This window comes from Parasteatoda tepidariorum, chromosome 6, assembly GCF_043381705.1.
Source record: "Parasteatoda tepidariorum isolate YZ-2023 chromosome 6, CAS_Ptep_4.0, whole genome shotgun sequence".
In the NCBI taxonomy this organism is placed as follows: domain Eukaryota; kingdom Metazoa; phylum Arthropoda; class Arachnida; order Araneae; family Theridiidae; genus Parasteatoda; species Parasteatoda tepidariorum.
The window spans coordinates 3,144,390-3,169,839 of record NC_092209.1 but is presented as its reverse complement, the minus strand read 5'-3'; the positions used below and the strand labels follow the sequence as shown (position 1 = coordinate 3,169,839).

Here is a 25,450-nt window from a genome sequence, read left to right as displayed (position 1 = left end):
AAAGATTGGTGTCTCATCTATTAAACCAAAGTAAATAGAAACTAAATATTACATAATTATTTAATTCAATTGACAGATTTATGTAAATATTCTTAAACAATTTTCATCTTTTTTACTCAACTAAAAATATACGTGCCTTTTAACGCCTATTTTTGCGGATTTCAAACTTTTCCCTTCTCGTGCTTCGTAAACAACCGTTGTCGTCTGATGACTCCAAACTTGCGCCAAAATTGGCGAAAATAATGAATGGCATACCTGCCAACTCTTCCGGATTTTCCGGAAGATTTTATTTTCATATTTAAAGTGGTAGTAAATATATACTATTTTTTCTTTTATAAACTTAATTTTTAAATGATATTGATCACCACTATTCTTACAAAAATTAAGCGCATATATTAATATGCGTTACTATCATGGTTGTCAACTTAAGTTTTTTCAAATGCAACGTATGTGTTTGCTTAAAATTGAAGTTTTAATTCCATTTTAATACCACTGGGAAAAATGATAATGGAAGGGATTAAAAGGGGATCGGTAGTACACATGGGGATACACATGGGGATAGGTAGTACTCCGCAGTTTTGACACTGCGTATCGTTTTAAAATTTATTTTTCACATAATTTCAATGCATTTTTCTCTCATATGCCCCCATATACTTCTCGTGACATAACATTCTATTAATTATTTTTTTTTTGCTAATTTTTTTACGAAGAAGAACATTAGGTTTGCCGAATGCAATAAAACAGATATAAATAATACATTCATTGATATTAATTTTAATGAGAAACATACAATTTATCCATTTGAATGAAAAGAATAAACAAGTTAAGTAATAGTACATAAATAAACGAATAAAGAGGGAAAAAAAAACAATTTTCATTACTAAAAGTTGTAAAAAAATCATCGTTTTTTTGTGCAAAGTTTCATTCAGATATGATTTTCTTTGACACAATCTTGAAAATTCTGATTCGTACCAGAAAAAATTTAAAATAAAAATTAATAAAATCCGCAAATAAATATTGAAATTGGTGCAAATTAATTTATAAATTAAATAAATATATTTAATATGAAATAAATTATAAAATATATTAAATAAGTAAGTTATAAAGTGTATTAAATAAATAAATTATAAAATAAATAATTTTTTAATGAAATTAATCAAACGAAATTACTCAAGAAATAAATTAATGAAATAAAATGTATTTTTTCTTCTTTTTTTTATATTTTTGCCCAATAGGTTATTTTCAAAAGCTTTGGCGAAAATGTGTTTGTTGCAATTTTCGAAAGCCGTTTTGATTTGAGCGCCCTTTTTCTCCTTATTTCCATTTTTGTGACGTAGAGCCGGATGGAGAAGAAACTCTGTCAGCTGTGCGGAAACTGCCTGTCTCTCCCCCTCTTCCCATCTAGCTTCCCTTCTCGTTTACTTACCTGGTTACCATTGACGACCAGTGCTACAGCTGACTTCGGTGTGTCAACATCTACCTGAGCGAGTTTCTCTCTCGAACCAAAACACACGCGCTTCATCGATTTCGAAGCAGTGAACTTACACCGTGTTCGATAATTTCCTTGAAATTCTATTGCCGTTAAGTTAAAATTGGCAATAACTATAAACGAAAAATCAAACGATAATTTGATTTTAAATAATTTAATTGCGGGTGATAATTTGATTTTTAAAATTTTATTCCCTCACCATTTTATTATTCATTAAATTAAAAGTTTTTCAAGTTACCGTTTTTTTCTCCTTCCTTTCACGGTACGGATTTGTTTTATTTTGAGCTACTTCCATTAAAGGATTAAATAGTGCACAAATGGATTAATTTAGTGATTTTCCCGAAACTTGTGAAAACTGTGCAACGAGTGTTCTAAAGAATGCAACAAACTCTTCAGCAGATGAGAACGTTTCGTATTCTCTGCCGGCGGCGGGTCTCGAACCTGTGACTAGTGTGCGATGCCGAAGAATGTCCGGATGCAGCTTGACAGAGATGCAACAAACTTCGTCCGGATTTTATGGTGACTTAGAGGAATACTTGGGGGAGGTGGAGAAGAGGGCGGCCCAGTGTGGGGCCGACGTTGAGGAAGGGGATGTTTACACGCAGTTGGCCCAGCGAGAGAAAGATCTCGTACTGGCCGCTGAACTGGGGAAAGCCCTGCTCGAGAAAAATGAAGAAATCAGCCGAGCAAATGAAAGGTTGGCAGAGGAATATTCACAGAAACTGGAGGTAAGTTCATTCTTTAATTAATAACGAATGATAAGCATTTGTTGTATTGTATTTTGATCAGTGGTCGGAAGTGGCGCATCATAAGTAGTCACTACTTTTTTTTGCAGTTTGTAGTCAGCAGTGCGATGCAAAAAAACAAAAAAAAAAAACATTAGTTTGTAGTGATTTCTAGTGACTACTTTTAACGTTAGTTAAGAACAGTAACACTGCTCTAACGCAACTAATTGTTTCGAATTTGAGGAGTATAAATCTTTGCTGGTCCGTCAATAGATGCAATGAAAATGACCATGTGGCTGCAGCTGACGGGAATTACGTATTTAAAACCACGCATAACTATTTTTTAAACTAGCCATTACGAGAAATAGATAACTAATTACTTCGGTGATACATTCACACGCGAATGCAGACTCGTGAAATATGGATGTTATTTCAAATGAAGGGAACTTATTTTCGCTGCAGTAAATTCCTTGGACGAAATAAAAGAGCATTAAACAATTAGAAAATTGCAAGTATTTGAAAGTTTAGCAGTTCTTAAATGAAATATTGACTGTCGAAAAAGGCATATAAAGTTGAAGGTTAAATGAATACATTCGAAAAAACAATGTTTTGGAATAACAAGGTGGCTCATGTAAACATGAATAAATAATTCTTAATTATTCCCTTATATTTAATGTAAGCCAATTTCTTATTCAAAATCATTTTGAACATAATGTGTAAATTAAGCTATCCAACAAATTTCGTCTCCTTAAAGTAGTGAAGTAGTTACTAAATTCCAAAGTAGTTTGTAGTCACAACAGTCTAAAAAAAAGTTGTTAACTGCATTTGTGACGAAGTAGCTGTAGTTGTATTAAACTACAAAAATAATGTAGTTTTTCCGACCTCTGATTTTGATGATGCATTTCTGCTGGTGGTGGTTATTCCCCTACCAGTCTTTCACATGCATCCACTTTTATCTGCTTTCATTTTTCACTTTGCTCTCTAATGTCACTACCGAAATCGTAAAACAGATACAAAAAATTGTTTACCTGGAATTCTTCTCGTATTGAATATAATAATTTAAAATGATTTTACACTTGAATATAAAAAGTAAAAATCAATTTTTTTTATTTCTATACAACTTAATTTTGAAAAAGAAATGATTCGTTGAAAAAAGAATTCTGAATTCTGATACGAATTTTGATTTTTTTTGTTGGATCTTGTGGGAAAAGATAATTCTATAACCTCATGGTAAAAGATAATTAAATGCCGCGTATAAATGAATAAATTTGAACGAAAAACTGAATTATTTCTTCTTTTTTAACGGTGAAAAACCGTGATAGAAAAGAAAATTTCGTGAAGAAGTGAACAATTTTTAGACAAATATTCTTCAAACAAAATGACCTTAGTTATTAGTTTTAGTTGTAGATGTTGCTGTAAAAATAATTTAGTTACAGATGTTGTTAAAACCGTTGTCTCCAAAATTTAGTTCTATATAGTTATATGTTTAGTTATATAGTCCAAAATTTAGTTAAAGATATTGTTAAAACTATTGGGCTCAAACTACAATCATAGATATTGTTAAAACTATCATTTTCAAGGTTTTGTAATAAATATTGTCTTTAAGCAAAAAATTTTTATGTTAATCAAATGACGCACAGCTCATTAGAAAGTTATTAGATTGATGTACCAGTTAAAAATCTATATATATATATATATATATATATATATATATATGTATATATATATATATATTATTAAAAAAAACCTTTGATTCACAAAATTAAAGTAAAAAGCAATGATTAAGATCATTTATAAAGCTTAAAGGTGCTTTAACTAGATTTTATTTAGAGGAACAGTGAAAAGCAGAATATTTTTATTGTAAGAAAATAATTTAAGAATTTTCATGCAAGGTATCTTCTCATGCATTCCTCAGACATCAATACATGAAACTATCATACAATGGAGTTTAAAATTTTATTAATGCTACAAAGTTTTGGTAACATATTTTGTAGTCTTACATTATTAAATTATTATTTTACTATTGTTTTGCAAATTTAATATAGTAAATTGTAAAATAGTTCATTGGAGATTGAAAAGTCCATCCATTTTTCATTTCCCCTACACCAAAAGATGAATCAATTTCATGAAAATTAGATAAATTTAAAAATATGTGAGTTCAGTTTTTTAATAAAAAATCTAGTCTTTAATAAGACTAGTTTTTTTATTGAAAAACTGAACTCATATATTTTTAAATACTCATATCATTATAAAGAATTCCGAATTCTTTAAAAAAGAAAAAATCCTGATTTTCTTTAATACCCTAAAATTAATTCTCTTTCTCCCTTTAAGTTTTTAGTTTTGGCCGCAAATTATTGACGATTATTTTAATTAGTAAATAAAGAAGAGTAGTGAAAGAGAAATTTGCTGGTTTGCTTAATAATTATGAAATTAATAAGTGGAAAACGGATTAGAATAATAAGTATATAATATTTAACAATATACTTTGCCTCATTTTCGAATGTATTTAAATTTCAGACGTTGCTTTCTTGACATTAAAACTGATATTTTCACTGTTAAAAATTTTTTTAATCAAAATTTTAATATGGACAAATTAATATTTTCCTATTTTTGATTTTGAAACTATCGATATTTCAAAGTCAGGTGGGGTAAAGTGAGGACATGGGCGAAAGTGAGGACATGGGGTATAATGGGGATATATTAAAAGATATCCATTTTCGCTTATTAAATTCAGATATTTTGCTTATAATTTTTAAAGATTTTTATTGGGATATTTTTGCTTCACTTTTAGTAACTGATCAAAAGTTTAGTGTTCATAAACTATCTGTTTATGATCAACTTGATAGTTTAACCTGCTGATGAACTTACGTCTAATATCAGAAAAAATGGGAAAAAATACTAATTTAAATAAATTTAATAGTTTGGATTTAGAGACTTCTTTAAAAAGAATCTTGATTTTATAAACACTTTTCCCCACCTTATCCTGCGTATTTTCTTTTCATACATTTCTGCCATAGTTTTAAAATAAACGTATAAAACGATGCATACAACTGGTATCAAAATTGGCTTACGAATTTCAATTATAGCTATTAAAAATTTGAAAATTATTAAAATTTATAAGTCTTTTTTGCAATTAACTTTGTGAAATCTTCGTACTTTCAAACTAAAATTGTGAAATAAGTTTTCATGGTATCTTTTAAATGTTAAGAAACTCATCTATCAAATAAGAAAACAATCATTGTTGCCTTTATTACTGCTTCGCTTATAGTCCAAAAAAAGGAAAAGCTTTTTAAAAGAGCAATAATAATGCCCATAATTCATAGAGTATACTTTTATTACTTATAACTGTAACTTCAGTAAATGTAGAAAGGGTTATTACGTCATAAAGCAGACGAATTGATACTTAACAATCAGAGATAAGTATGTACTTAGGAAGTAAAAAAATATAAAAAAACAGTTTCGATTTTAAAGTTTCAAATGATTTACACACTAGGTAAGTTTCTTTAAGGTTTTTGTTAAAGTAGAGTTTGTTATGAAAAATAAAAACTAGTTGATCAAAGTTCATTATTATTGATAAAATGATAAGTTAATTGAAGTTTAATATTATTGACAAAAATTTCAAGAGCGTTATAAGGTGAGAGTAAGAAAATCATTATTAAAAGAAAAATATATGCATAAGGCACTGAAAAAAGATAAGATATACATTTCATGTGAGATAATTTCCCAATTATCATCTTTGTGATACAATAAAACATAGTAATTTTTTTTCTTAAAACATTACTAACATCACTAAACTTCATAAGTAACTACTCTATACAAATACAGTTATTTATTTAAATATTATTTTTCACAGTGTTCGGAGTTAACTATATATAACTAGAAATTTTTTTATATGAACATTTCAATAATTTAATTTTTGCATTTTTTGTATTCAATATAATTTTTATAAAAGTATATTCAAAAGAAAGAGGAATGTTTTATGACCATTTATTGAGATCAACGCTTTTTTACAATTATATATTTATTCAAAATACTTCAACTTGCAAGAGTGCTTTCATGTCTGTTTGTTTTAGAACAGAGTCATACACAATTTTAATTGGTGGAAAAAAAGTATTTTTTAAATCAGCGCACAAAAAAGGTGATAAAAAATCGAAAACTTTTTTTTGTTCCGTATTGTTTAAAATTAAAGCTGTTAAATTACCGGGAATTCGCCTCTTATTAGCGTGTTCCGCTCTATAACAGGGAAAACAGTTCTGTTTCTTAATAATAGGCAGAATATTTAAATGGTTTCACGTGCCTTCAAAAAACAATCCACTGCAATCTTTTAATTAAATGAAACTGATCATTTCTCTAAGTGGTACAGTTTTTTTTTCAGTTCCGTTCTAATTAAAATCTATTACGTTGTTCCTTTCTACTTTAAAACGAACAAATTGGTTTACTATTAACGTTTCAAAAGCAGTTTTTTTTTCAACACACGACAGTCTGAAGAACTGTTTGGAAATATTTTTAAAAAATGCATCGATCACTTTATAGAAATTATAGTTTATGAATTAGAGATGTAAAAAAGCATCACACATTAAAAATCTTAACATTATGTTGCAACACATAAAATAAATATGCAGTGATAACCCCAGGAAAGACCACTTCTATTTTACGACCACTTTTAAGAGGCACGGAATGTTTTCCAAGGAATTTGTGTTCGAGGAAACCTTTAGGAATCTCTCCTTGATACCGGACAAACATCTGTACTAAATGTGGAAAGGGTCAATTAAGGAAACACGAAATAATATCAAAATAAAAAGTGTTAACAAAACAAATGAGTAGATTAAAGTGTATTCAAATTATTTGTGTGAGACTTTTATTCAGAGAGTTCTTTTTGAGGATAACAACCTCATGTTGCAGTCAGAGTGCATTGAAGACGATGCTTATCAATGATTGACTTCTAGAGTTGAAAGTTAAGTTAGGAGAGAAAAGTTATTTTTGAAAAATAAAACACACCTCTTCTCATATTTTAAAGCTAACTAATTTTTATGATATAAAATTAAATGCAAAATTGAAGAAAAAAGTTTCACCCCCCCCCCNAAAATTTCCCCCCCCCCCCCCTCAAAAATAATGTATATAAAAAAAAACTTTACACGCAGACAAGAATATATGAAGCTACATTGTTCACTATTGTAATTATGGAAAAATGCGTTGTCAAAATTGTCCGAGCAATACTCAAATCTCGCATTAAATGAACCAAATAATCCACCTTATTTTTTTTAATTAAAAATACGAGTCCTTCTAAGCTCGCTGACCGTGCGTATCTTCAATTCATTTCTTGAAAATTAACATCGCTAATTATATATTTAAAAAATAAATTATTATTTTTTTAATTTCTTTTTACGTAGCTTTTATCAAGTCATGTTTCGTGCCAGTTCCGTACATGTAATTGTTTTTTTTTTAATCTATGATATAAAAAGAAAAACTTTATTATGATAGTTGGCGATTAAAATGATATGGAATAATAATAATGTTGTCAAACAATGAAAAAATGAAATCATTATCATTTGGTGAAATGTTATCATTTGGTATATTGTTTTTGAAGTCAATGTTTTTTTTTTTTGAATATATCATAGCATGGAGCACAAAGAAGCNTTTTTTTTTTTTTTTTTGCTGAATATATCATAGCATGGAGCACAAAGAAATATCTGATAATATTAAGATATGAAAAGATGCTTTGTATTTTTATGCTCTTTTATTTTATTACTGATGGAATATCATGAGGCCTTTAAAGTAGTTTTTATGCAAGTTTTGTTTAGATATACAGTTACAGTTACTTAACAGGTAGGCTTTTGAGTTAGAAATTGTGTGAGAAAAGGCAAAGTTAAAAAATTCGAATGAAGCCTGTACAGTATCGGATATCTTTTTCTAAATTATTATGCAAATTAGAATTTATAATTAATGGCAAAAATAAAGATATTGTTTTGATCGGATGGCATAAAGTTTATTTGTGCTCCCGTTTTTATAAATAAATAGTCAATAGTTAGTCAATAATAGTCAAACACTTCACTGATTTTTTTTTCTAAAAAGCTCATTTCAATCGTAAAAAAAGCCAAATAACGTTTTCTTTGATATCGAAAGTACTATCTTATGGCATAAAGTTTATTCATGCTTACGTTTTCATAAATAAATAGTCAATAGTTAGCCAATATATAGCAAGTCAAGCATTTCACTGATTTTTTTAAAAGTTTATTTGTGCTTACGTTTCTATAGATAAATAAAAAAACATCATCATTTATTTTTCAATTGAATATTTTTTTAGAAATAGATTAATTTCGTTTAAACTCATCAAAATGAAAAAAAAATATCTTTTTATATGTTTTTGTAAGCTTTTATGAATGAAAATATTTTTGACATATTTTCCTTTGACAAGATAAAAGCATTTAAAATTTGTTGAGATAATGCAAAAGCTGAAATGAGTAAACTAATTGGAGTATTTAAACAGTAGGAGTATGATTTTTGTAAAACTTTATTTATTTAGGTAAAGAAACATTTCCGACATAAATAAAAATGATATGACGAGAAAACTATTGTAAGTAATAAAGACGATAAAATCGGAGATAAAGCACCTATTTTATTTTATTTTGGCTGAAGAAGATTAATGAAGTAAAGAACCTACTTCACGAAATACAAATGGTTATTTATTTTTTTTAAAAAATTATGACTTAATACTTTAAGATGTTTAGTTTTTAAAAAAATATTTTTGAGAGAATAAAATTTTTTGTTTGAAATATTATTTACTCTAAAACAGAGTTAAAATGGGTCAATTTAATGATTTAATAATGTTGATGATGTATATTATATGTTTTTACTTCAGTTATTCATATATTAAAATTAAGAGGAATCTAAGTAAAAACGATAAATATTCTGATAACCTTTGATTTTTACGAGGGCAAAAAATACTTCTTATTCGGAAGCAGTGTTTGAAAATGTTGTTATTGATGAGAATTTTTGTTATGAAGTGATAAATATCACCTTCGAGGCATACACTAGCAGAACAAGTATTTTATTTATGTTTACCGTGCTTCGATTACCTTAAAGGTATCGCCTGTGAATTTCCTTCCAGTTATAGATTCCAATTCTGAAAAATTACCATAATTAATTGTGGTAAAAGGAACCGTAATTCTGAAAATGTAATCAAAATATACAGTATTTAAACCATTCAGTTAGTTATTTTAACATTCGCTTAAGTCTACCGGGGATTCTGGCTTTCACAATTATAGTTTTAATTACCGTACATTTAGTAACAAATTTAAAAGTAAAAAGCAAATTTAGCTAAATAAATGGTTTTTACGCCATGCTGTCAGGTATCTCAGTAAAATTACCAAACTTTTATGCAAAACTATCACTCATTTTGCCATTTATTTAGTAATTTTACCTTTTGATGTCTATGCTTTTAACCAAATAGTATGATTAATTACTATGGTTTATTTAAAATGGTTTTTAGGGTTTATATGAGTATTAATTATTGCTTAAAATTTGTTAAATAAAATATATTGTATAAAATATATTATATAAAATATATTGTATGAAATATATTGTATCAAATAAATTATCCAAAACATATCATATAAATTATATTACATAAAATATATTATAAATAATTATTATTATAAATTAATTAATATATAAAATATATACTTTTTATCTTTCTTAGAATTTATCAAATAAAATTTGTTATTTAAAATTTATTCTATTATACCTAGATTAATGTAAATTTTTTTATATCGTATATCAAACATCATTCGTATATCAAATGCAGTGCTTCTTAATTTGAAGATGCAGCATGGGTTGTATTAATAAGCGAATAATTAACTAAATTAAGAAAGTACATGCAAAACTTATTTTTTGTGGATAATTTTTTTTCAAGTAATTTCAATTGAAAAAATTGAGATCCCAAATTTGACATGTTAAATGTTGAATATACAGCAAATATGAAAATTTCTGCCAACACTATAAAACTCGATTAACAAAAATTTATTTCGTATTTATTAATGCTTATTTTTTTCACATTTTTCTATTTATTTGCTTATTTATAATTTAAAATTTATTTATGGACTCACACATTACGGGTCTCTAATCTTTTAAAGTGCAATTTGCTTCATGATTAATTATAACTAACTAATAATTGATAGCATTTTATTTTTCAATAGACTTAAGCACATATTTTTTAGAATTTACGCAATATAGTTATAACTAAAAATGTTTTTTAATTCATTTATGAATATTGCTGCAAAGATTTTGAAATATGGCTTAAAATTGTCAAAATGTGCTGATGTAAAGCGGACATAATGCAGACTTTCCTGTAATTTATAAATTATTGTTAATTATAGATTTTGGGAACTATATAATATCTGAATAAATTTTCAAATTTAGTTAATATTTTTAAAGCAACCATCTAAAAATTAAAAAAAAAGGTAATCTATTCCTAAAAATTACACTTTTGAAATCACAAGGAAATAAATCATGTCGGATCTTGTGTTTATAATTTCCAAGCCTATTGTAACAAACATCATTCTCATGTAGCTATTTTTAGAAATACTATTCTATAGGAAGTTCCAACTAGTTTGATTCATGAAGAGAAGTTCTTTCTAATATTTTAAATCCGATTAAGGAGGAAGACAAATTTCCGATTAAGGCTTCTTAAGACATGTATCATTTAATATTAAAACTGATAAGCAGATTACATATTTGATTTCGTCATAATTTTCATAAGTTCAGGAAATGCTACTTAATAAGAACGATAAAAATAGTTAGCTTCGTAATAAATTTAGAACTCACTTAACCAGGAAAAAATTGCTGTCATTATAGTAACGTTAACAATATTTTTTTTAACAATACTTTATGAGGTCGGTTACAATATTTCCCGGCACCGTTCGTAACTTGTTTCCGAATTTCAATTAGAGTTATCTGATTAGTACAGATCTTAATCTGATATGTTGCTAATATCAGGTCACCTTTCACATTCATTAAATCCTATGACTGAAAATTAAAAAAAATATTTAATAAGAATTTTTTTGAACTGAAGTTTACTTGTTGTCGAAAATATTTGAATACTTGTCTAAAATGCATTCTAAAAAGGGTGCAAAATTAAAAAAAATCAGTTCATTTTCATTAAAATCTTTTTTTCTTTCAATTTTGTTGTAGTTGAACTATTGTATGTAATATTAAGAAATGATTGATTTGAAGATGTTGAATGAAGGCATTGAAGCAACTCTGATTTTTGTTCATTTTTAGATATAAATCCTTATATTGAATGATTTTTAATGTTCTTTGTCCTCTAGTTGCATAATAAAATAAAAATGACTGGTAATTTCCTAAAATCTCGATTTTTAAATGAACTCTATTAACTAACTCGATTTTTAAGTGAAATAATTCCACAATGGAAGTATATTATATTATTTTAGGAAACATACTTTTCTCATAATTTTAATCATGTATAATTATTTAATTAACAATTGTCACTAAAAATAAAATAAATTCATTTTATTCATGTTTCTTCTATACCAATTAATTTAAAGATTACATAAATAGCACACAAAAAAATCGCGCCATTCGCTTTTGAGGCCTAAATTTTATATTCTAGGTATTTAAATACAAAATCGACCCATAACGATAAAAGCAGCTAAAGATGTCAGAATTTATCTCAGTTGATTCCCCAATTCGTTTTAATTTGCTCTTTAATTCAAATGAGTAAATCACGAAATGATTAAAATATGAATCATAAGATTTTAATCGTAATAATAATCATATAAGTTAGTAAAATAAGAACAAAAAAGCATTTTAATCATGGCATTAAAATACGAATAGATTGGAATACTTTTTAAATTATTTTCATTTTTAATTTTTTAAATTTTTTTTATTTTGAATATTTTCTAAAACTATAAGAAATTGTCATTTTTAGCTAAAACTAAGTGCATTAAAACTCATTTTTAAAGATATTTTTATAATAAACTGTTTTAAAGAATAGAATGGCTCATTTTATTTTGTGAAATAAAGTAAGGAATAAAGATAAGAAATGGAGATGATCAAACTTTCGGAAAAAATTTGAGTCTTGTGTCATAGATTTTTAAATCAATATATTTTTAATTCAAGAAGTTAAAACTATAAAAAATGAGCATTGTTCTTGAGTTGACAAACTTAACATGGTTTTATTGCTTGGATTTATATTTTGGTCTATAAAAATGTTATGAAAATATAGTGCTTACACTCTTACTGCAGTTTTAAATTTAAAAAAAAATATTAATGGTACAAGTTGATACACCTGCAAAAAAAAGAAAAAAATATATATTCTCCTTATAATATATATATATATATATTGGATAATATATTAATCTCTCCTCAGCAGATATTAATATATTGGATAAATATGATAATATCGACGAATAAATAATTATAAAATCTGATATTAAAAAAAATTATTTCGGACATTCACCTAGTATGTGATTGTTGACATTCTTGGGTGAAAGTCGACATTCTCTTGATTTCGGTCATCCACGGTAGCATATATAATATACCAAATAGCGAATTAAAATGCGCTCTTAAAGAATCGACCGAAATAAATCTTACAATTTTATTGCTTTTAACACATTTCTCATTTCTAAAACGTTATCAGCCGGTTTTATATTTAAACAATTTTTATATTTATTACAAAAATGAATATTAGCACGCCATGTTTTAAAGATTTCCAATTTACAAGTTTGAAATTTTCGCACTAAGATCGCAATCCACTCCCGAATGTTATTATTTTTTCCTTTTTAGTTTTTTTTCTTTCGGTATTTCATACTGTGTGTAGAACATCAGTCATTCCGAACTCCGAAAAAGGAAGATAGAATCAAAATTTCGCTGCTCTATTGTTTTGTGTAGTTCTAAAATATTTTTGCCTCATTTTTCGTTCAAAACGTTGTAACACTTTAAAAAAGTTACATTCTTAAAGAACATTTGCTCCATCTGTTATAAAATACAAGACCCATTTACCAAAAAGTTTCACAGAAGAATGTGAACATGTTTTCAAGTCTACTTCTTAGCAGAAGGAATTTATTTTAACAAAAGACTAATTTGAAGAAAATTGTAACAACACGCGAGAAGATAATACAATCATGGAACTAATTATCGGAACATTTTGTCTCACAGAACATGTTAACAACTTTTCAATTATATTCATATCTATTAGACTAGTTATTCTCAGCCTATTATCTTTAAAAAAAGAAAGAATTGAAAAATTCACACTTTGCTGCCTGTACGTGTAAAAATGTATTTTAAAAAAGAAACGTTTCGAGCATTCGTCGCGTTTTCTGGAGATTTCGTCACGTTCTTTATTTGATGATCATTGTTGCTTTGGAGTTTACTAAACAATGTGGAATAGAAGTAAGAAATAAAAGTTCCACGTTCTTTCGCCATTTTGTGTTTAATCCAGCGAAAATCCTTCTTAAGAAAATTTCATTTTAATACCGAGCGTTCGCATGGTAGGATTATGAATAAATTGATAAATGTTGACTTATATAAAAAGGTTGCATTTTTCCTTCTTTGCATTTTCAAGGAATGTGTTTGATTTTTAAGAATTAGTTCTTCTGTTTGTGCTTATAGCTTAGCTTGTGGCAAGAGGCAGTGCTGGTGCCTTCTATTCGCATTGACCCAGACAAATCAAATTATACAATGCTTTTTTTATGATAATTTTCATTTTCTTTTTATTCCATTTTACAAAACTGTGTATTGTTAATTGGAATAATACGTAAATGGTGTATTTAAAATTTTTTTATAAGCTATCATGGCATTATAAACAAATTTTATAGATTATTAAATTTTCGATATACTACCTATAATTTTTTAAGTTTTTTGAATAAATGCACAATTATAGCAATGAAATTTCACATGAATATGATCTTTAACTCAAGCAAAGAGACATATTTAATTACATTCTTTACCATGCATATATTGGCTTAATTAAAGTCTCTCAGGGCATTTTATTTGTTATAGTGCATACAAAATCTTGAATTCAACGTCATTCCAATTTTATTAAATTGCACTGATTATTTCAGCTCGCAATATTTATAAGTCTTAAGCAATGGGATACCTGAAAGTGGCTTAGTGTAGGTATTTTTAGTCTGATTGGTTGCTGAAACATGGCATTTGTTTACGTTAGCAACATTGTTCTTTCTATTCTATTTCGAGTAGCCCGTCAAGTATCCATTCTCGTAAGTGATACATTCTAAATTCCTTTACAAAGATACTTTTTTAAAGATTTCAATTCTTTCTGTATATATTTACGCAGACATTTAACACAAAGAAAGGCATGAGGAACATAAACAAACTAATTATGCATCGAAGTCGTTAGGTACACACAACAAAAATATAGCACGGTTACAATGAAATACATAAACAAATAACAAGTATAAGTTAAGTAAGAGAAGTAGACGAGAAAGAATTATATTTCAATCAATTCGATGTTCGATACGACTCTGTATTTAATTAACTTATCGTTAATTAACATTCTAACTTATGTAGAGAAACTTAGCTCAATTTTAATACGCCATTTTGCTGATAAAGATTAGTTGGCTCTGACGTCATAGGTCACATGCGTGGGTATGGGAGGTCTTCTTCTAGAACTGCAAATACCCAATTGTCTAAAAGATTTACTTAATTTTATGTATATTTCAGGCAGTATTATATAGTGATCAACATTTTACTTTAAAATGTTTGTTTTTGAACAATGGCTAAAAAAGCATGTAACCCTTTTGTATGGCACAAAAATGAATAGAAGCAGTTTTACCAGCAGCAACTACTTGGGTATACAGATGTACGTGCCAGTGGTTGAACTATATCATTCTACTTGTATAATTCTATCTATAGCCACGATTTTGTGTTTGTTCAATCAGTTATTTACACTATTCCTACTGGATGATGGTTGCTGCTAACAACTTATTGATCATTAATAAATTTACATTTCGCAGTTAAGAGAATTGACAACAGCATAAATATCTCTATATAACGGTATAAAAATAGGTCTTTTTTTAAAGGAGGGTCTTTTTTTGGAGATTAGTAGAATTTCTGTAAACTAAAACTTTTAATTAAGCTATTAACTTGATTGCAGTTCACTCGGAGAGTTTTGTTAGCAAGAAGTAGGGGAAATGTCGCAACAATTAGTGCCATGAGTTTGCTGCTTAGAGTCTCAAATATTTTTTAAGAATATTTTCATTTAAAATATATCTCTTAATTTAAGCATATAACTTTCCATAAAATTTTATTATTAACCTCTTATTTCGTAAGTTTAAAAAAATATAGAATAACATAAATTAAATATGGTAAAAATTTACAAATATTTTTTTTCTTCTCATCTGCGCATGGAAATGGTTCCATCAAGACAAATAGCATTTAGGACTGAGTATTAATATTTTTTTCTATTTGTTAAATGCATTAATATACATTTCCACAAGCTGAAAAAAATAAATAAATCATATTAATATTTTTCTAGCGATGTGCATTTAGCATATTAAAGCTCCTTCTTTTTTTTTGAAAAAATAAATTAAATGTTTTTAAATGAGATGAATAAAAGAATTTTTTTTTGTTCAATTGTAAGAGTTTAACGAGATAAATTAATATTAGAGAGTCAAATTAGTTTCGGTTTGCGTAACAAGGCGTCATATAGTCCGTACATAATGATCCAAATCAACTCTCTATGCCAAGCAAAATAATTAAAATTTACTTTTAATGAGATCAGCTTTCTAATTATTCACTATTCCGAAAACAGCTCACGTATATTTGCTTCAGAGGATACTTTCAAAACAAAAGATGTTGGTTCATTAACTTCTACCTTTTAAACTGATTTACCAACAATAACCAATACGGTTTAATAGGTGAAGGTGTTTTCTTTTTGACAACGGAACACCGCTTATAAATGTCCAGCTAATAAGACAATTTAATGGCGCTTTTCTTTTGTAAAGAAAACAGACGATAACGAACTATCATTTTAAAAACAATGACCGCCATGTTTCAAGACATCGATAGAGGAAATAGTCTGACGCTTTTTCTGGCGTAAAGCTTATCCAAAAGAATTGTTTTAGGTGGTGCGTTGTGATTGTCCGTTTCCCGCAGAGCGTTTCACTAAGCAATAGATTTTGTAAAGAGGATTTTAGGTTTGATAAACGGCGATACATCAAAGAGAAAAATGTTCTTCCGTTTTGATGAAAAGTTCCTTCCGGGTTTTCGTATACAAGCAGATCTTCTAGGAAGATGTGCCGTAGTTTTATTTGCAACTATGAGAAGATTCCCTCAAAGCTTTTCATGTTGGTATGGAAATTTGGGGCAACATAATAGTACCATTTTTTTTTATCTTCCAGGTTGAAGAAAAACGCTGTAATTTGTCGGCTCGTCTGCCGAACACAATTTTCCTTTTGAAGGCATTTATTGTTACGATAAGTTGATTCATTTTCTGCTTGATCGACTGACTGATATCATCAATTTCATGATCTGGTAGTCTCAGCACGCAATTCAAAACTCATGGTGGTTAGTTAACATAGTTTAAGTAGACTTTCTTTCTACTCTGAGGTATTTTTCAAGTTGAGTTTGGAATAAATAACATCGTAATTCAGTGTTTTGAACTCTTTGGAAATTCGTAAATCGTGAATTATATAAAATTTACTGGTTTAAACTTCTGTGAAAAGATAACTATTGCTTATGCAGTTTTCAATGAATTGTAAGGTTAAATGTTTTATGCTTTATATTTTTCTTTTCCACTTGTGATTATACAGTTCTATACTCCAGTTTTTTTTTTCTATAAAAGTGTTCAATCAATTATTTAGTTTTTTCTATTAGTTTTTCAATGACCACGATAGGTTTGATCTGTTGTCGCTTCTAGATGAATGTTCAAGTTACCAAACTGAATTTTTCAACTCTTTGAATGTCAATAATAAATGCTAGCTATTGATGGAATGAATATAAATTATTTAATTGTCCACCATGGACTATTTTTTAAATGCAATTTGTATGATTGCGGATTATTTTACTCCCCATTTACGACTCTCGTTAGTAGGGTTTTGGGTTAATGTCGATTATTCGAATGTCCATATTTCCAACATGCCCTTTTCTACCACGACTTGAATCGAATTTTAAATGAATGTGAGTCGACTATTTGAATATCAAGTCTTGGCAACAGTGATTTACTAATGCAAAATAATTAAGTTATCACTACCAAAAAAACATTAAATACCAAGCATATTTAAGAGATTTTTTACAAAACAACGCGTGACATTAATAAAATAGTATTTTAGAAAACATTTATTTGTCGAAAGTGTTCCAAAAGAATTCAGAATACCAAATATTTTACCGATCATTATAACTAATATTAAAATCAAATAATCAATTCGATTTTGCTTTTTTTAAAAAAAAAAAACTTTTTTTTAAAAATTTTGGTTGTTCTGCCAACAAAATATGAACCGATTTTTGTCCTGAAACAAACTTCCATTTAAAGTCTAACCCCACTAAAGTAAAATAAAACCATGAGAATACATTATTTAGATATTTTTAGTTGTATTAATTTGAATTCGACTTAATAGTAGTATTCTATTCATTTTTTATGAAGCTTTTGTGAATTGTAAACAATAATAAAACAGTTCCAAGTCAAAGTCAACAAAATTTAATATTCAAATGGTAGTGGTTTTAAATCAACGTAATGTTTAAGTTAGCAAGTATATTTCTACTACACATTAAATTAAACAGAAGTTAGCATAGTTTTAAGAGAAACTATTTATAGAAAAAAAAATTACCATAGTAGAAGGGAGAGAGTTTTTAAACGTCGTTTCTTTAAAAAGGGTTTTTTTTTTAACTGAGAATTAGAAAACTGTGTATTTTTTATAGGTCACAATAAAGAACAAAACTGTATTTTTTTTATGTAGTTATAGTTTTAAGTTTCTATATTGCATGTGCCAAATTGGAAAACGCATTTCAAAATGTTTCAAAATAAAATTTTAGATTTCAACATTAAGGGATTGGTGTTAGATATCAATACATTCAGACAAATCTTAAAATTTAAAAATTAGTGTCTTAAACTTATTGCATGACTAGTTCCTAAGATATTGTCATTTCTTTAAAAAAAAGGGTTTCTTTTTATTATATTTTAAATGGAAGTGTTAGCTTTCAAAAATCATTGATAACAAATAATAAAATAAATAAGAAAATGTAAAAAGTGTTGAAGATTTAAAATATGCATGGTAAAAAAATTCCTACCAGTATTTGTGATCGTCCATTTTTCTTTGAAAATGTAAATTCAACAGCATTAATGCTTTTTTATCTGCCGACTCTACCCATGAGAATTAGAATAAATAAATAAAAATGTGTCTCCCATATTAATATGTAAGAAAGAAACTCATATTTAGCATAAGCATTTTCCCGTAAAAGGTTCTGTCTCGCGTGTTTAGTCGCCTTTAGGGGGGAAATTTCTAACATAGTATTCTATGACCTCATTTTTTCTTTTTCTTTTAAAAACATTTGACTGGATTACTCACACGCTGAGGTTTTTTGCTATTTTTCATTAAGAAAACTGGCCTGCGGTTTCTAGTTTCAAATTTTAAATTTTGATCGAAGCAATAATAGATTAGCTAGCGTGTTTAAAAAAAAAAGTTCAATGAAGTAATAATTAGGGGGAAATTGTGGTTCGGGTTCAATGCGGGGATATCTGAAGTTCACTTCCATGTCCGAAGTGATTTTCGGCCGCCATCTTTAACAATCAATTTACTAAGGGCTCAAACAAAAAGGAAAATTAAACAATGCGCTTTAGACAAGAGTATTATTATTATTTTTTACGCTCTTTTGCATTTTTAATAAGTTCAGAATAGTTTTCTGCTTGTGGTTTTTGAATTCGAATGATCGGACTCAAAACAGCATAACAAACCATCTTAAATTGTCATATAACTTAGAAACGTCTGCTACTTTTGATAAGTGATTTTCGTCTGCTGAGTGATTTTCGACCGCCATCTTTAATTTACTAAGGGCTCAAACAAAAAGGAAAATTAAAACAATGCGCTTTAGACAAGAGTATTATTATTATTTTTTACGCTCTTTTGCATTTTTAAAAAGTTCAGAATAGTTTTCTGCATATGGTTTTTGAATTCGAATGATCGGACTCAAAACAGGATAACAAACCATCTTAAATTGTCATATAACTTGGAAACGTCTGCTACTTTTTCACTGTAATTTTAGTAATTCTAAGTTTTCCAGAGAGTTAACTTGGGTACTCGGTAATTTATTTAACATCTTCTAAAAAAATATTTATCAAAAAAAAGTAGTACATTTATGACTTTTCAGAAATACTATTGTACACAACTAAACTATGAATGTCTCGATTGAATCTAACAGTTTGGAGATCTAAGAGCTCCAATTGACTTTCAAATCTTAGCTCTACCTGGTCTTATATTCCACTTTCCCCTCCACAATATTTTTCCTGGTAAAACGTTTGTTTTTCAATACCCTCTATAAGTGTAACGTTCATCTATATTGGATACAGGCAATTACGATTAGATTGCTTTCGAACATCCGGAATTTTGAGTTAAAAATATGAGAAGGGGGAACTAAAACGGCTTTTGGATGATCTGGTAATCGTTTTTTTTTTTATATCTTTCATCATCGAGGCAAAGAGAATGGTGATCGAATAAAAAAGCAGCTGAAATCATTTGTTTTCGTGTCATCCACCGTTTTGGGAATAATTCGATATCTTTCAGGTGGTGGGACAGGTGAAATCACCTGCCGTATCATTACACCTGGTCACGTGACAACAAACGCAAATTCCGTTTTCGCGTGTATAACGGGATAGAGTATTTAACGCTTGTTGGAATAAAAAGAAAATATGGTAACCGGAAACCCTAAAAGAACTCATTGATGCTTTTTCATAGCATATGAGGTCAAAGCGTACTAAATCTGTCGACAGAATTTGTTTACACCGAACGTAAACACGACACAATATTTGTTCGACTGTTTTGTTTTGGACACAGGTGCCTAAAAAAATGATTTTCAAAATAGCTGTTTTGTGAAAATATTCAGTTTAGAATATCAAATTCAAAGTTATTATTATTATTTAAAAATATGCATCTAAAATTAAAATAATACTATTGATTTACAGTGGGGCAGGTCAATAATAAAAATGAACATTAGAATGTCTGTGGAATGTAATTAAACATTAAGCAAAAGAATGAAGAATAAAAGGTGAACTCGAAATATATTTTTTTAACTATCGAATTTTTACGCATTAAGGTACTACAATATCAACGGTCTAACGCATGCACTTTGATTATGTTAGTAGCAACTCTACATTAAATTACAAAATCGGTTACAAAAATATACTTTCTCTGATTAAACATATTCTCTTTAGCCGAAGGATATTAATATGTAGTACACGTAAGCTGCTACTCGTAAGCACCTAATAGGACAGTTAAAAAGACTTACAGTTTTTACTTACAGTTACTGTAAGTCTTTTAACTGACAAGACTTACAGTTTACTTGCAATTTTGGTCATATTTCTAAACGTAATTATACAAATCAAAAAAGTTTTTATGAAACTCGTTTTACCCAGGATAAATTCATTCTAAAAATAATTTTTGATAACTAAATATTTATTTTTATTACTTAACTTAATATTAATTAAAAAATTTAAATAGTAAGGTACAATGTTTTTATTTGCTCTGAAATAACGTGATTTTTAGAAGTAAAATACAAAAATTGAAGGAAATCGGTCTTTAAAAAGTTCTCGAGGAATAAAAATTCAAAAATACACTTAGTTCAACTTTTATACCTCTGATAGTAAACCATTTAAGGCAAGTTCTAGTCAAAATAGTTAAGTTTAATATTTTTAATGACAACAAAAGAATCAAATTTTAAATAAGCGGGTTTTTTTAAAGACAAAATTCAGTTTCTAAGACAATTTACGACTGATTCCGCTAGTTTGTAATTTTGCCATTTTCATTCGTTAAAATGATGTAAAAATATGTATATTTTACACTTCAAACTTTTCCGACTATTATTAAATTAAATAATAAAAATAATAAATAACTAAAAAGAATTATTTTCTACGTGGAAGTTTCTTAGGATAAAAGAATAATACAATGCTTAAAAATTTTTAGATTCGCTTTGAAAGTTCGCGAGATATGGCGAAATACGCAAAAAGTAAAATTAACGTTAGTGCGTCCAGTTTTAACCGCTCTTTTGACCAAACTATTGGGATACTATTTTTCAGATTACGGATTCTGATTTTTTATGGTTAGAAATAAAAATAATTCGTAAAAAATTATGTTTATTCAGAGAAAGTCCGCTCTTGTGTCTGATTTAGTAATTTAAAGTATCGTCTGCGCTAAATAATTTGCATATTTGAGGTCACCCCATTTAAGTGTGTAAAAATACGAACACTCTATATAAAATTATTCAAAGTGTTCCGTTTTTTATTTATTTATTTATTTCATTTTTTTTTTTTTTTTTTGGTCATTGTCCGAGAATATCAGTTGGTCTATTGGTGTTTAATGAATCTTGAATCAAACTAAGGAAGATTAAAGATTATTATTTCTTTTAATTATTTTTGTTAACTTGTTTCGCCACAATCGGAAAAGAATTCCACGTCTTAAACGAATGAATCGTGATAAAACACAGTAACAGTAAACACTACTGTCTTATGTAGGTCTATGTTTTTAAAGTAGGAAGAAAAAAAACTTTCTCATAATAAAAAGAACGTACAATGATGAGGTCTTGTCTTACCATGCACGGACACTATATGTGGCCTAAAAATGATGCCAACTTTCGCCAATCGATGGAATTTCACTTATTAAGACACGTACGGACGGAAAGTGGATATAAACTGTTACATAATTTAATGACGTCATCATGTAACGTAACACTTCTACTGGAACAATTATGATTTTTAGAAATGTCACAAAACTTCAATAGTTCAGATAGCAATATCAACAGTTTTATACGTTAATATCAACTTATGTTCAATTTTTTAATGTTAAAATTATTTCATTAAAAATATAATAAGCACTGTTTTATAAAGGATACAACAGTTTTGATGGTACCTGATTGATTTTGTTCCAACTAATAGCAATTAGTATTCCTCTTTGTTTTCTATGATTCTGCATTCTTCGTTTTTGTTAAACGATAATAACAACTGTTTTTGAATAATACTGCTCTTCGTCCTTGTTTTAAACACTGGAAAAATTATTATTCGTTGTTTTTTACTTACTCGCATAAAATGTTTTTCTGGACAATAACAACAAATGTTCTACTACAATATTTGAATATTACTTTAAAAACCTCACTTCGTTATCATCTGGACAGTGGCAAAACTTGGCACTGTCCAGATATTTTTGTCCAGATAAAACTTGCCAGATTATTTTTTGACTAGTGGCAGAAATAAAAATGCTCCTCGTTATTTTCTTACGTTTTATTCTTATTTCAGAGGCTATTTCTTAACTTTTAAAAGCAATTTTACGTCAAATTGTAGAAATTATTGTTCGTAAACCATTTAATCTTTACTTATAAGACGACTGTAACTTAAATACACAAGAAATGATTGTTTAATTTTGAAAATTTCGTTTTACATATTTCTGTTATTATAATTTCAGATAACGTTTTTTAAAAAGGATGATAGCTCTGAAGAGCAATAAATAAAAAGTTAACTCAAATTTTATTTTTTTCATTTCATTCATAGAACTGGAAGAAAATTTACCATAGTGTAAAACCTACTTAAAAAGAAATAATAGGGGAGAGTGGGGTCAATTGTAACATTTTTTACTTAACTATTTTTAACTAAAAAAAAAATCCAATGTATTATTAGTACTAATTCACAGACTAGTAAAGTAGACTATCCTCTACTAGAAAAAAAAATAAATACCTTATTTTAAAAAATATTATATTAGTTATTAACAATTTTTGACAGTCGTGCACTTGTTACAATTGTCCCCACTTACGGGGTCAATTGTAACAGTTCATAAATTCAACTAAAACATAGTTAATTATACATATAAATTTTGCTTCAATATATTTTTTTATTGATCAAAATAGTAGTGATATTTTAGGAGTAAAAATAATAATGAGCAGAGACCTAAATGGTCAAACTTTTAACTTTAAGGGGTTAAAAATTTTAATTTATGCTGTGAAAGGTGACAAATAAAATAATGCACACGCAGCATAATATGAATGATATAGGAAACTATTGGTGGTTCTTAAAGAGTTAAGTAATGGTTTGTAAACATAAGATTATTTATTTTCAGCTGTTACAATCGTCCTTTACTTATTGTTACAATCGTCCTCAAGACGTCTTTTCAGCTTCATTTGTTAAAAACAATGCTAGTTAATTAAGAAACCAACCTAGGAACCAAATCTAGAACCCGACACTCGAAATTTTTGCTCTGTTACAATCGTACCCTGTTAACAATTGACCCCACTTTCCCCTAGTCTCAAATTTGAGAACAATATATTGCTATCATGAATAAAAACTATAATGAATAACCATGAATCTTAATATTACTATTTTATTTGAATTGTAAAGATATATATAGTACAGAACCTACTTATCAAGAAATATTAATCTTAAATTGGAAAGAGTAACTTTCCCTTCTCATATGTTCCAGAAGGCGCCAAAGATTTTTTTAGAGAACAATGGTCGACATGTGGGTTAGTAGGATAGAACTATTTAATAGAAGGGCGAGAGCTCTTTAATTGGAAGATCGATATAACCTGCAACCGCAATTAACAACTTCCTTTCCACTAAGTCAAAAGAGAGGGTCTGGTCATTTTGCGACGAAAACAGAAAGTATCGTTTTGTTTTCGTGTTCCCATTTACTTTCACCCATGTCACATTCCACAATAATATCTTTCACCAAAAAAAAATAGAACATTTCATTTCGGAATGAAAAAGTGCTAATAACTGTCTTTCTCGCCACCTTCTGACAGAAGGAGGAAAGTCCCGTGATTTCTCTCAGCCCCTGGGAATCGACGTCTACTTTCACAATTCTCTAACCTTATTTATTTTTTTTTCTTCTCTTTTCTTCCTTGGTTCTTTGTGATGCAGAAAAAGTGGACCCTTGTGGGGGCCCCTCTAAAAGGGCCTCTCTATCGTGAGAGAGGGTCACCCTTCAGACAGGTAAGTAGCCGATTTAGCGATCAATCGCTTTTCCTTTCCCCGCACCCCTCTCCATTTCTTTCCCGCCATTATGGATATATCCGCTTTAGAAGAACGTAGATTTCTGTGTTATAGAACAAATGTTGAAAGAAATGAAGGGAAATTAAATGAAAATAGTATCTGATTGACTTTGCATAAAGGTTTTTAGAAGGTTTTTCTTTGAATAATCAATATTCCGCTTAGATTCGAGACATGGTAGAGCAACGGCTCCCAAAGGGTGTTCCGAGAAACCCTAGTGTTCTGTCAAAAGATGACAGGAGTTTTGAGAGTGAGGACTTTTTATTATTTTTTGAAACCTGTTATTTACATTTATATCCAATCAATAACACGTAACTAATTAATTATTTCGGTTATTTCTATGAAATAATTTAAATAAGTGTCGATGAAAAAAGGAAATGCAAAATTGGAAGAAGAAAAAAATTAAAGAAAATATCGAGTAAATTATGAAAAAATATGCTTTCATGAAATATTTTATTTGCATATCTGATTAAAATAGTCATTCATTTGAAAAAAAAAATCAATTAAAATATGCAATTATACGTGGGCTCTACCCTCTGACGCTCCTCAGCCCTCGAAAATACCTGTATGCCATCTTAATAGAATTTGTTTAGCTAACTATGCTTGCTTCACTCGTTACCAAGTCATTTAAAACGTATTCTAGCGTAAAACTTAAACCCATTAATAAATGGGTAGAAAAAAGTAATAATTATAGTTTTAAAATGTCTTCTGCGCATTCTTTCAATGTTACGTCTTTCATCAACGCTCTCTTTTGCTCTTTGAGGCTCGCTTTTCTTAATTATACTTAAAAAGAGCAACGACCAATACCGATTTTTAAATGAAAAGCAATAACAAAGAATAAAATTATTATTATGATTGAACCTACATAACTCTAATCACAGCATAATATAGAACACTTTGTTTTTTGATATGAACTTCTCGCTTTTGAACTTTCAATTCTTCTCAAATTATAGCTCTGTTTGTCCATGCAAGAAGCGTCCATTCTTTGTTGCCAATTTAATAATGGGTAGTCTTTCTTTA

The 25,450-nt window shown here is 28.1% G+C and overlaps 1 protein-coding gene across 2 annotated transcripts in view; it reads left to right on the top strand.

Moving 5' to 3' along the window:
- The window catches only part of LOC107453895 (bicaudal D-related protein homolog), a 131,696-nt gene that overhangs the window by 6,783 nt on the left and 99,463 nt on the right, over nucleotides 1-25,450 (top strand). The window contains exon 1 of one of the 2 annotated variants that reach the window (XM_043044633.2): nucleotides 1,436-2,217. The exons of the other annotated variant lie outside the window; for it this stretch is intronic. Within the exon in view, the coding sequence (XP_042900567.1) occupies nucleotides 1,957-2,217 (261 nt within the window). The 5' untranslated portion in view covers nucleotides 1,436-1,956. Of the gene's footprint in view, nucleotides 1-1,435; nucleotides 2,218-25,450 lie in introns of those variants that run through there. 2 annotated transcript variants of the gene reach the window in all.